Source organism: Meleagris gallopavo, chromosome 1 (assembly GCF_905368555.1).
Source record: "Meleagris gallopavo chromosome 1, MGAL_WU_HG_1.1, whole genome shotgun sequence".
Lineage (NCBI taxonomy): Eukaryota > Metazoa > Chordata > Aves > Galliformes > Phasianidae > Meleagris > Meleagris gallopavo.
This window is the reverse complement of record NC_139404.1, coordinates 64,467,333-64,481,561: the sequence shown is the minus strand read 5'-3', so window position 1 is coordinate 64,481,561 and position 14,229 is coordinate 64,467,333. Positions and strand designations below refer to the sequence as shown.

The 14,229-nt window shown below is 37.1% G+C and overlaps 1 protein-coding gene across 1 annotated transcript in view; it reads right to left on the bottom strand.

The window, feature by feature from the left end:
* Window positions 1–14,229, bottom strand: part of PDE3A (phosphodiesterase 3A) — a 246,164-nt gene that overhangs the window by 30,106 nt on the left and 201,829 nt on the right. Inside the window, exons 3-9 of the mRNA XM_085231279.1 lie at window positions 13,394–13,654; window positions 10,964–11,118; window positions 8,591–8,706; window positions 4,741–4,960; window positions 2,260–2,345; window positions 1,624–1,793; window positions 274–411 (exon numbers count right to left, since the gene is read on the bottom strand). Of these exons, the coding sequence (XP_085087405.1) occupies window positions 274–411; window positions 1,624–1,793; window positions 2,260–2,345; window positions 4,741–4,960; window positions 8,591–8,706; window positions 10,964–11,118; window positions 13,394–13,654 (1,146 nt within the window). The remainder of the gene's footprint in view (window positions 1–273; window positions 412–1,623; window positions 1,794–2,259; window positions 2,346–4,740; window positions 4,961–8,590; window positions 8,707–10,963; window positions 11,119–13,393; window positions 13,655–14,229) is intronic.

Here is a 14,229-nt window from a genome sequence, read left to right as displayed (position 1 = left end):
TAAGGATGTTCAAAAGGGTTTATGCGAACTTGTTTGTGGATAGAAGCAGGCAAAATAGGTATCTAGCTTTTTTTTCTTTCACATTGTTAAATTAAAAGTGATGAGAATTTAAAAGTAAGAAATTTATTGACAAGGAATTCATATTGTCAGCTCTAGTTTACATGTCAGGGATCATCATTTACAGGATAATCATCTTATGGGTCCTAGCACTACGTCAAATAAATCAAATCTCAATAATCTAGCGAGTCATCACAGATGAGATGTCATTCTTACCTGACTGAGAATCCGACCACATTTCTTTCCAATTTTTTCTACCAAATCGAAGATTGGGAAGTTCCAGCTGTTAAGCTGCTCCATTAGAGGATCCAAGTTGTCCATAACCAGAGGCTCAGGAGCGAGTACAGGCTTGTCCTATGCCAGAAAATAGAATAAAATAAATTTCAGTTCTGTGAAGCAATTCATGCAAAAAAATTATGTTCTGAAAAACTAAGGTCATGTCAGAATCATTTCTAAGCCAATGGTGTTTTATTCAGCTCAGCAGAGCTGTCCTCATTTCTACCAGCCCTGCAGCTAGACACTTTTATAATTTGTCTCGCTCATATGGATAGGAAATTCTGTATTATGAAACATCAGTCTCTGAACTTAGCCATGACAGACATTCATTCATTCATTCATTCATGGGAATCTTTCATTCATTTCCAACTGAGTTTTCTTCATTGTAAAATTTGCTGCAGTACAGAGGGGAAAATGTTCAGTTTCTCCTTCTGCATCAGGACACATCCATTACAATCTATCCTGGTTAATGGAGCATGTTGTTAGGGAAGACTTATCAAATCGGGACCTACCACTTTCCAGGCCTGCAAACAAAAGATGGGGTACTTCCCTATTATCACATTTCTTCTGAACACTTCCCTGTATTCCTTTATTTCTATGAAACTGTAAATGAGTAAATATGTCAGGAAAAATGCCTCCTTTCAGCATGTCCAACTCCAATTCAACAGATTAGAATGATTTTTTCAAGAGGTCAACCCAAGTTAAATTTGTTAATCCAGCTGTACAGCAGCTTGTAAAAAAAATAACCGAACCTCTGAATCAAATTCACAGCTGAATACAGCGGTTGTGAGAAGATCAACACTTGTCAGTGTTCTTACATTCAAGACATATGATGACGATAATATCATGCAGTAACCTCAAAAAAGTGTTTACTTATTTTAAACGAAGGCTCGCTGTGTATTATCAAGATTGCACGGTCATCGAGAAGCTGAACTGGCTGAGCAGGAAGACAGTACATCATGCTGGTAGTCTGAGATGGTAATTTCTTTTCCTTCCAATCTATTCCCTTTAAAGGCAACACTAACACAGAAGCCAAACTCTTCACAAGTGCCAAATGCCAGATCCATAAGCTTATACTAATTCATCAAAATATATGGTTAGTGCCTCACAGGTGGTCAGTGCTCAGAATCTACTAAAAGGTATGAGCCTGATGACTTTTTTTTTTTGCTTTAAATCATGGACTTAATCTTTCATTGCCCTAGAGGGTTATTTATTTATTTTTTCGTTCTTCTTTTTTTGAGATTCTGTATACATTCAGCCGGCGTTGACAACAGAATTTAAACAAGCTACCTCAGGTGGTATCAAAGGATGCAGAATGATGGTCTCAGGTGCATACGTCCTACAGACAGATCCCTTCCGTGCCTTTTCTTTGGAGCAATCTGCCTCATCATCATTCTGTACAATATCACTGCTGTCACTGTTGTTGGTCTCATAGTCAGAAGTGGCTTGCGCAGGATCATCTAGAAAACAAGTAACAAAGCTGATTGTATGAACAGCAAGGACTGCAAGAACGTCATCCTGTGACCTTCTGAATATTAACAGAATCTCTGACTCATAATACATATGTGCTGCTTGGCTGGGTCTAAAGTTGAACAAGCTGTCCAAAGGTATTAAAGCATATATCCTGCAGAGTATAAAAAATTGGAACAGAGACTGAAAACCAGGAAAAATTTTGACGGCCATTATTTGTGCTGGCTAGCTTAGGTTAAACCATATGGGAAACCGTATTTATTTTTCCAATGTATCTATATTCTTCATGAGACTTTTCCAGATGTTGAACAAGCAAAAAAGGAAAGAAGCCTCAAAAGCAGTTTGTGTGGTCTCACCTTCATATGTTTTCTTTCTGTGAGACTGAGGCATCTGCCCTTTTAGTGAACAGCTATTACATCTTAAAGGATGAGGAGCTTTTGTTCAACAAAGAATTACCTGTTCTATTTAGGGTGTGGGTGGTACCATCGCTTCTATCTAGTGTACCATCACCAGCTTCTATTTGATTGTAGGGTCTGCCGCAGCTGAAACAACAAGAAACATACACAATATAAAGACCATGTGCATTGGATAGTCTTATGCAAAAAGAATTCCTGCTGGCAATAAGTGATTAAGTTATATGTTGCAAGCTATGGCATCGACTGTATTCTAAAGACAAAATTCTAAGAGCGAGTTGAAGTTTTACTGGAAGACAGAAATGGAAAAAGACATGTTAATACCTTATATTATCCGACCAATGCAATTAATCTGTGTTGCCTACAGTTAAACTATATGCCACCTTTTAAATTAGAAGTTTATCAGTACAAAACACACAAACAAACAAAAAACTCTATTTGTATTACAGCCGCACTATGAGCATGGATTAAAGAAAAGAGTGAAAATTTACCAAAATGCCATACAATGCTACATATTTCAATTTCAACATCATCACATTGTTTCTCTGTAATAATGCAAGAAGTTATTTTGTCATTACTGCAGTGACAACAAACCAACTATAGCAGAACAAAGGGGGAGTCTGGGATAGAACACAAGGTGACTGATTTGGCATTCAGATATTTAGCAAAAAAAACAACACAACAGAATTTGCTTCATCACTGCCAAAACAGACACTGTGGGAAGGACTGCAATAGTAAGGCTTTTCCAAATGCCTGGTTCTTTATTTGCATGAAAATGCTTTATTCCTTTTGTGTGATTCCCTTTAAGCAGGAATTCAGTGCTAGCTGGAACATCTCAGGTAACGATGTTCCAATATTAGTGTATCTCAGACCTGACAGAAGAATGTTTAGAAGCATTATAACAAATCTTCCTATGTTGACATTTTAACATCTTTCTCTGGTTGTACTTCATATTTTGTGGTACAAATAGTCTTTGCAAAGAGAAAAATTAAAAAAGTATTTAAATTGGTCAAACTTCAGACTAGAAACTTTACATCACTGTAAGAGCACCATACAAAAATGGCTGAAATCCTATTTGTCAGGGTCATTAAAAACATATTCTGGAATTTGGTATGTCCTGCAATCATGAAGATCTGAAAGAATTTAAAATAAAACTACAAATCCATATGTTATGATATGCATAGCACAATTTCCATAAGGTCAATGATAACAAGCCAAAATGTAAATAAGAAGAACAGAGCTTTTGACTGGTTGTGTCACAAGGCTTTAGTGTTATTATGAATGCACTTCTTTGCTTTCAGATCACATACAAATTCATACTTATTTAGTATATGTGGCCCAAATAAAACACTTTAAACCAATCCCCTTTATGTGTAGGGATTATAAGATAGTTCTTAATCACAGCATTGTTGAACATTATTTCACTGGATATCTGTCTCACCCATAAACAAAATTAAGAGACATGACTTAAACATTATTTTAACAGCATTGCCTAGTACATGCTTGTGTTCAATAACACCTTCACACTCGGTTGTCCTATCATATGTCACTGTGTGTGAAATGAAAACTGCTGTCTTGATGCCATTGCCTGGATAGATCTGATTGAGAGTTTATTACCTCAATTGTTGTTGAGGGAGGGAGTTGATTTGTTTGTTGCAGGGGTTTGCTGAGTTGGTACTATTTTGCGGCAAGGCAGGTTTTTTGCAGTAACTACAGAGCACCATGTACTATGAATACAGCAATCTACACTGTGAAAGCTCAAACATGGTGCCTGTTGGCTAGCCAATACTCACAAACAACTTACTACTATATTAAAAGTAACAACTAAAAGATAAGATCAATTTGAAACTGTACTGGAGCCAGCTTCTAAATACCAGTGTTTACAGCTATTCTGAGCTGGACATATATTGAAAGCTCCAGTAGCCTAATTTGACAAATCTAATAATACGATGCCTTAAAGTGTGAAATTAAACCATTACTGTAACTCATGGCAGTAAGAGGAACTCAGCAGCAACTGAGTTCTGAAAGAAATCCCAATGCCACGTAATCTGACTCTAACTTAGAGTAGACAAGTTCCACTCCTTCTGAGCCAGTCATCAGAATTCCTTATTCTTCAGGCACTGCTGGAACACTTCTATCAGACACTAGGCAGAGGGTTATAGGCCAGCAGATTTTAAACTCTAGCAGTTATATTTTTGTATCTAACCTCAGGTGCCTGTTTTGAAAGACTTGGCCTATGACCTCAAAGTGATTGCTCATGTTGGCAGCATGGCATGAGAAACTCAAGCCGTTAACACGAAATCCAACTTTTAGATCTGAAAGCTACTGATGAAGAATTTGTTCATGAAGCAGACATGTAAAAGTTGTAAATGTAGCAGCAACCTACACAATTACATACTGAGAACTACTTAAATAGGGTAAAATATCAATACTGTAGCAGATTACAAGAACTTGCACATGCGTCTAAAGTTTGTTTGTGAGGACAATGTGAAATGATCCAACGTATGTCAAACTACCATCTTACCTGCTGCAGATAACAGAAGGGCTGACGTTAGGTTCTGACAGGCTAGGTGCACTCTGAGTAGCAGTTAAGACTTTGTGTGGCTTTAAACCTTGCTTGGTGTCAGTATCTGTAGAGTCTGGAAATGACACAGAAGATGTCTTTCCGGTAGGACTCGTAGCAGGCGTCCCTTGAAGAGGTGAATGGCATGGAGAGGTGAGTGGTGAAATATTTGGTGGGATACCTGGCAAGAGAAAAGTCTTGTCAATTAACCATAGCAGTAGATAGTTCAGTTGACTGAGTGCACAATATACATAAGCAGAAGCATAGCTTCCAAAATAAAAAGTAGAGAGAGAACCCTTCTCTACTCTCAGCCAAGCTCATGGCTGTCACAGAAGCTCCATTACTATCAGCTGCTTCCATCTGCAGAAGATTGTGCTCAAAGCATGGAGCATATTCTCCCTACTGGGTAGGATGAATAAACTAGAAGGCATGAAATGAAAAGCATACACTGGGGACATCAATACTAATATCTGTATGTTCCAGTAACAGAGGCACCAAACTCCAACAAGCCAGTTCCCAGACTTATCTACAGATTCTCCTCGCTTTACTGTCTTCATATGTACAGAAGAGACAAGAACGGCTAACCCACATTCCCAGCAAATTTGGATTTCTACATGTGAGATTATTAGCAATATATAAAGAATAATAATAGAAAAGCAATTCTTAGTAATTATACATCATGTTAATGTAAAATATTGTACTTATGGTACCATTTCTGCGTTCCTTCCTGATTCTGGCCTTTATTTGATGCAGTTTGAACTTATTTTCAATTATGACTTCCTCACAATGGAAAATTCATAACCATTACCTGTACCGCATGGTATTGTACTCCTGAGCTAGAATCTAGTAATATTCACATGTGCAAACATCAGCGTTGTTCTTCCTGTCCTCAGTTCTATCTCAGCACCACTCCCAAGATGAAATGCATCAGTGAACCCAGTGTGTGATATAAAGTGCTGCTGTTTCTTTAAATCCAGCTTACATTTTCTAGTCTCAGATAAAACGGTTCTGTTACAATAAAGCATAGAGGTGCAAAAAGCATCTCTCCTTAATGGAAATGCATTTAAATAGCCATACCTCATGAACTTAGTTCTAAAGTCTGTAGGAACTCAATCCCAGCTCATCTACCATGTTCATCTCCAGAGCTGAATGATGTAAACTGGGAGCTTTAACTGGTTTTATGCTTGAATTGTGTCTGCTATCTAAATGCATTCCAGGCACAATTCACTTAGAATGAGGTCATATGTTGGTTAAGTTTATGAAATACTAATCGTGCAGGATATGTCTATAGTTCCAATGCTTTTTCCTGATAGCTTACTGTGACGTGAGGTTAAAATATGATTTCTGTTGCCCATTGATAAGTAATAAATAATCTTTGACAGTTGCTATACTGTAATTTTGAGATATTCAAAATCATCTAAGTTTTTGACTACAGAATTTCCTCGGAAAACAAGATTCATGTTGCTGTCTTAATTCAGTGATTTCCACAAAGATAATATACTAGTTTTGAGATCAGAAAGCTACATCCTATGGAGCAGTTAAAAAGTTATCCGATAGTAATGACATGGAAATTTAATTAAATTACAGAAATGCTGTTTTACAGCTACTAATCCAATGAGAGATCTGCTTTCTATTTGACAAAAATATGTTTTAAAAACACTTTTAAGCCTTCTAGTCGAACAAGAGATTAAATTGGATTTTTAACTATATTTGAGGTATAAGCTATCAGGTAACTTTTATGACTGCCACAGAATGCCATAGATGTATTTTTCAACAATTAATGGAAGTTTCAGAATTCATACAATGACTTTCACAACAATATTTCTAATCACAGCCAGCTCTCTTTTGCTAGTCTGGACTCCTGTCTTTTGAACATTTTCCTACCAGGGTAAGTGAAACAAACAAACAAAAATAAACTATTTTAAATAATCTGACATTTAAGCGTTTCTTGCCAAAAGTGAGAGAAAACATATATTGCTATTGGAAGGAACCTTGAACAATCAAAGTAAGAGAAGATGAATGATATAATATTTTTTTTTAAGTGTATCCATCTGCAGAAATTTTTAATGTTCAGAGTTGAAGAAATAAAACAGTGACTTTGATGCAATGTCTAATTATACTTGAGAGTTTTGCCAAAACAAATATAGCTAGCAGTACTTTAAAATGCTATGCTTCCAAGCATAATTTAAGACGCATTTTGTAAATTAATAGGTTAACAAATTTATCTAGAGCAACTCCCAGCAAGAATTGTTACGTATTGCCAATGGAGCCAATATACAACAGTCTAACTGGTAATAATTACTGCAAATTGAAGCAATTCTTTATTCAGAACATAAAAGCAAATCATAATTAAAAATCCATAACTGTAAACAGCTTAAAGCATCAAAATCAATCTTCAGTGTCAAAAACTGCTTGTGATGGAAGAGAGCTCTCCCTTCACCACTAGGGAGCTCATGTTTTTGGGTAACCAGATTACTACTAATGCTTTCTGGAAGCAGAACAGATGAATGTAAAACTGACAGATAGGAGTGCTAAGTCTTGTTTTCCCAGTACAAAATATTAACTACACATTTTCAAGTTAATGTGCTCATCTCTGAAAATCATAAGTCTAAATTGGATTTGTTACGTTCCACAATAAATCCCTGGATCCTTGATGCTACATCTCCATTACGTTCAAGTTTAAATGTTTTCAATTTGCTGTTTGGCTATCCTTGTAAGATAATATTCTGCTAGTGAATCTTCATTGTAACATGTCTTCTGTACAAGAGGGGATTAAAAAGACTTTCCAGTTTAAAAAAGAGATGTGACAGAGATATGTATATTTGTAGAATAATTGTGCAGCCGTATCTTCAAACTCATCTCTAAGTTTGGATTCCCTGACTTTTTCAATGCCAGGCCTCAGGCATCTATCAATTTCCACCTGATGTCTGAGTGGCCAGTACTTCTAAATAACACTACCTCAATATTATTCCATGTTTGGGAAAAAACATGAAGAATTTTAAAAAAAAGCAACATGAGGAATTAAAAAACAAACCAACCAACAAACAAAAAAACACTGTGATCAATTGCAATTTAAGGTATGGGTAAATGTTATCTTATCTCTCATTTGTACAGGGAAGAGAACCACGCTACTGTGGATTAAGACTACTTCATGTCTGTTATACCGCACATTCCATTATCAATAAAGAAGTCACCTTCTCTAAATCAGTCTCTCAGTTAAAACAGAAGTCATTTCTTTAAAGGTCCTATGAGCCAAGTAAAGAACAAAAATAAAAACAAAATATTTCTCTTCTCTAAACATCAGTAAGAAATACAAGGACTTCCTTGACAATGAACATACATAGACAGAGCTCAGAGATAGAATCTTTTTGTCTTGGATATGGCTGTATTAAGAAGGGTCGGCTGCTGCCTACAACTCCAAACGGCATTATGCAGACTGTGCTTCAGGAAAACTCAGGCAACATACAGAAACATTTAATTTAACAAATGTTACAGAAAATACTCTTTTCTCAGCCCTATTGTTGTCAAGTGAATTTCATGGATCAAAACAAACCTCAGTATAGCACTTGCTTTATCATGCCGTGAATAGCCTCTATAAATCATAAAATCAAAACATTTGCAATGGCATCAGGTGAGTTTTAGCATCTTAAGCCACTGATTATTTTTTAAATAAAGTAAATGGATATATTCATACTGATGGAAAAATAACAAAATATACAGATTGGGCAGAGAATAAAAGCAGCTGCATATTTTAGTCACCGAGTTCCCAAGAAGTTGAGTGAGTCCAACAAGACCATGGGTGACCACTCACCTTGGCGGCTCTGCCTTTTGGCATTCAGGTGGTTGGTAGGAGACATGGCATAAGACGTAGAGAAGGACCTGCTCTTTGTGATTGTCATCAGAAGGGAACTGTTCCAAGAGTCAGTGCTGTGAAATGAGAAGGCAAACAAGCCTTTTTCAACATAGTAAAACCTACATGGAAAATCTGAAGATATCAGAAGACAAAGCAAGAACTTTCTGGTACTGAGATGGCACAAAATCTCTGATGAGGAAAATAGCATCTATCTGCTAGCTGGATTACTATTCATGAGGAATATTATATTCAGAAAACATATTTACAATGTAGGCAGTCCTGGACTTCTGTCTGTCCTCACGCCTATTCACTTTACTTACAAAAAGATCAGTTAAAAAGATGCTTCAAAATTGGCCTGAGATATGTTAAATTTATACGGTCTTTTAATACCTCTTTACAACAACCAGAAGTGCCAGAAATTCTCAGTGTAAGTGAAAAATCAGTCTCCTTGATATCTCCTTGATTCTGATGCAGCTGTGAAGGCAGATATCCTTTAACCCTTTGGGCAATAGAAGAGACTTCAGGAGACCAGAAGAGGCTTAGCAGAGCACTGCATTGCTGCTGCTGGTGGTGTGCCTCTTCCCTGGGTGGAGCACTTCGTGCTCTGGATATCTAGTGCTGCATCTCAGACAAGGCAGAAGACAGGCTTTTAAAGCAGCCTAGTCTTAGCCAAATTTGGGGGGAGGAGGGAGAAAAGAAGCAAAAACGTGTCTTAATTCCACTAACACTTTACTGTGACGGACAAGCAAGCACTGCCTTATCAACATTTGCTGGTTGTCTTCATTGACTCAAATTTCTATAATATGTAATAATGTAGAAAGATAGAAACCAGCTCTTTTTTGTTGTTGTTGTCATCTTTTCTGTTGTTATTTTATTTTTTGTTTGGTTTGGTTTGGAGTGGTGGAGGGTTGTCAGTTGGCAGAAAGAATATAAAACACTGGTCCACCATAAAGAAAAATAAAACCAACCAAACAGGAAAAGAAATAAACCATCACAACTCTATTATTTGACTTCTTAAGGAAGATTCACTGGACAGAGATGTGACTGAGAGCAGGAATAGGGAAGTTTTTTTTCCCAAATCACTTAAAGCTAAAAGATGACTACGACTTACTATTTTTGTGACAAAGGGATACAGGAATATAAGACTCCTAATCTTAAACAGAGATTTAAGGGAGATTTTTGCAAATCTGTGACTATGGAAATCTAGTGTATAGGGAACAAGATGAACAGTTTCTTATTGCATAAACTACCACAGACTAACTCCACTGTCACTCCTTCTCTTCTCCAATTCATGAAACAATCCCTTTTCTATGATCTGTAGTATGGTTGATTTTGGTACAGGGGAAGTGGCAGATAATCGGGATTTTTTTCCTCTTCAGTTCAACATTATTTTCCTTGAAAGTAAATCTGTATTGCTCTGCCAAACAAAACATTTTTAAAGCTAGACTTACTTATGGGCTTCATTTTTCCCCTTTCTGGAATACGCATTCTTTCTCCTACTGTAAAAGAACTGCAAACAGTAGGCTGGAAGGCTTGACAGAGCTATAATTACACAATTGGCGACATTACATGCAGAAAGAATTGATAGCCTGCACAGTTGGCTCATCAAGCATAGTTATATAACAACTGTAGAAAAGGACCAACAATAATATTTAATTGCTTTCCTTCTCCCTTGTATTTTCCCATCTTAGGATGCTTAAATAGTGCATGTGAATTTGGGATCAACAGTATAAATCAAATGCACCCTGCAAACCACAGACCAATAACTGGAATAACATTTCCATTTGATTATAGCTTCTTTGTATTTACTTTTACTGAGATACATGGGACTCCTTATAAAGGGAAGTTTGGCTAGCCATGTATTTTTCTTGCACCAGACATTCAGTGAACTCTGCAAGCTGCCATGAGCACCTAGGCTCCCTGTATGATAGAAAGGCTGATAAAAGTAGTGCTCTGGGGCTATATTCAACCAAATTATCCATCTATGGATGTTGGGCCTTCTCAGGTCCTATCTTTTTCTCTACTGTCAACAGATTTCGAAATGCAGAAGAAACCCTCAACTTTTCTGAAACCTTTACTTTGCTAGAATGAACAGTTTGTTTTTTGTTGCTGTTGCTGTTTTCATTTTGCTTTCTGGTAATAGTAATAGTTACAGCATGATCTGACTAAAATTGGGAATGACACTTCCTTGGTAACCTGACTTATTGAGATACGTAGAAATTGTTCAAACATAGTTTGGAGTTATAACTTTTAAGTGATGGACATCACCACACAGAACCAAAGAAATGTTGTCAAAGATGGGCATAAAAGAGAGATGAAGTAGTATGTAACCTGGATGAAGATGATTCGTGAGGTTTGATGCTGGCACTGCGATCTCTTCTCACTGGGGCTGGCTCCAGTGTGGGTAAACCTGTGGCTGATGTTGTTGTGGTCCAAGTGGAGGACACTCGTCTCAGCAGTCCTGGAGGCAAGCTTCTTCGTAAGCGCTAGAGAAAAATCACTTGCTTAGAGTCTATATAGGTATATAGGCTTTTGAAAACTTTAAACATGCAGAAGAAAAACATTTTATAGCATTTGATTAATATGCCTGGCAGTATCTGGTAAAATACCTTTGTTCTGGATTCGTCCACGTAATATGGTGCCTGTCTTCCAGTGAATTCAGCAAAGGCTGGTGCTATCAGTGCTTGGAAGGTACAGGATTTCCTCCCTATTTTAAGTTCAAGGAAAGCTATATATTCACAACTCCGTAGCTGTAAGTGTCCAACACTTGGAGTTCAATGGAGACAGACAACATTAATGGTGTTCTTTGGAAATTAATCTTATATGATGCGGCCAAAAGCACTTAAACAGGTCATCAGGGCTACAGAAATGACTACGGGATTGGAGTACTTGCCATAAAACAACAGGCTGAGAGAACCATGATTGTTCAGTCTGGAGAAGTCTCAAAGGGAGATCCTATCAATGTGAATAAATATGTGAATGCAAGAAGAGGGAGGATGATGGATCAGCTTTTTGATCCAGTGACAAGAGACAGTGGGCACAAATGGAAATACAGGAAATTCCATTCAAATGTAAACTAAACAAACAAACAAATAAATAAAGTGAAGGTGATCAAATACTGGAAATGGTTCCCAGAGAAGTTGTAGAGTCTACAAGTAGGGAGATCTTCAAGACACAACTTCAAGCTTCTAAAAAAGCTTCTGAAAAGCTTAGACAGAGCATCATCCTTTACATAAGATTTTTCTTGACCACTCTGCATTTGTCTTTCACCTGACTCTCCCTTTTCTCTAATACGACATGGTTCATTTTTCCAAAGTTTTGGAATGCAGTCACTGATAGTAAGAGATGACGACAGAGAGCCTTTGTACCATGATTTTGTAAGATGTTTCTCTTGTAATTATATTGTAGTTTTTATAATTAAGAACTAAAATAAATATGTCTCTGTGATAAAGAACTTTGACTTTGCCAGAGGGTTGAGAAAGTTAAGATGGAAGATGCTCTTAGGTATGAAGCTCAAGCACACAGATAAATATGTTAGCAAGTTAACTTATCCCAAATACTCTGTGTCCGATGCTTAAGGTAAAGACTCTAAATCTATATTTAGACACATAAATAAATGACTGTGAACTATTAATTTTATGAACCATAATGCATTCAGGTCAGTGATTTCTTCAGTCATATTGCTCCTCTGTAACATTAACTTATTTCTTCATCCTTCCTTTTTCTGCTCCTCACTAGATACTATGCAACTGCAAACTATAATCTGTTCACTGTGTCTGCTCATGTGATGGCAGTGTTCTTCCACTAAATCTTTCCTCTCAGAGCCTAGAGTACAGTCATTGTACACATACGCACTAAACTTAACTAGAACTCGTGCTTCAAGATCTGCAAACACCCATTCCATATATGTAGCTGTTACACTGGCAAGCAGGGTAATAATTATCATAATACTAAAATAAATTAAAAAGAATCACAAGTGTTGCAGTTCAGATGCCAGAAAATTCTAGAATGAATGTTGGCTGTGTCATTTCAACTGTTGAAAGTTAAAAGCATTCACTAGGCAATATATGCCGTCTATATTTAATTTTACAAGTGAGATTGCATGGCAAAAGTATTTTGGTTTGGCTTTGAAAGTGAAATGCAGACCTTGCAGGACAGCTCATCAGCAATGAGCGTACAATTCATACTTCTTCAAAGCTGATCTGTTCTTTCTAGCTGCTAACTTCCTAAACATCGACAGTTAACAGTGATTATGTCCCTGTAGAATTCCCAAGCATTCATAAAACCATCTGTCAAGGCAGTAATATATTTTTCTGGTCACCCCACATGCAGTGTCAAAAATCTTTGAAGTAGGAGGGTAAACTCTTCGTGAGAACTAATGAGTCAGACTTGTAAGTTTGGATGATGAAAAGCTTTTGCTTGCCCTGTTCCTGATCATTTCTTCTCTCTTAAGCTCCGATGAGCATGCACAAGGAAACATGTGCATCATCTGTGTGAATTTTTTGTGTCCAACATCATCTTTTAAAGATGCCTGAACAAAAGTTTAGCTGGCCATGAGTTATAGGATATGCAGGGATTGTTTTACTATGAAATAAGCATTCTGTTTAATTTTCTTTCTATAGAAAACTATAATTAATACATAAAATGGTAACCTGAATCGAACAAGGAAAAAGCCCGAAGAGATCTCCCACTAGCATAGTGCTATCCCTTAAGGAGAACCAAATCATAAGATGGCAGATGGAGTTACTGTCCAGTACTCACCTTGGGAATTGCTAGTTTTTCTCCTTTCTCTGGGCATTCCTCCGAGTCAGAGCATGTGTAATTCTCACTGAAGGATACCAAAGGGTTCACCCTTGGCTTATGGATGGCCTGGAAGGTTAACTGTGTATTAAGCAGGTTGCTCACTGTTCTCAGCGAAGTACACACGTTGGGAGGCAGTGAAGGATCTGCCAGAAGATCTGTAATGAGCCCATGCGCTTCTCCCATGACTGCAATATCCACTGTGATACTGGTACCAGAAGACTGAAGAAGACAAAAATAGTACAGGTAAGAGAACAGAAGTTTGCAACCACTTGGAGCAGTATCTCCAATGGTGAACTTTCTCAGCAACTTCTGTTACAGCAGTTATCAACAGAATGAAAAAATAGTAACATGAAATAATTATTTAAATAAGGAGAATCATGCTGAGTAGATTGAACATCAGGCATAATGCTCAGAATATGCAAAGAGTTCAGAACTTCGTTATATCTAATTTCCTGGCTTTTGACATCTGCAGTTTACTTAATCCATTTGAATGAATTGTTCAGGCTTCCCTACAGAGACACAATCAATGGCTAGGGGTTATTTGCACAAATAAATTTCACTGCATAGCGTAGGATGGGAAGAGTCCCTCTTGCAAAATGCCTTTCTTCTGTCCACAGAGGGATCTAGGACAACTAATTTATGTTCAGTACTTATGCTTAGATGAAAGGATCAAATCCCAAGTATATACTGAAATTTTAAAAGTATCACCATGATGGTAAAATACAGCATTCTGGTGCAGTGGTAAAAACTTTCAATTTCAAGCAACTCTGCAGCTAAACAAAAAAGCAAAAAAC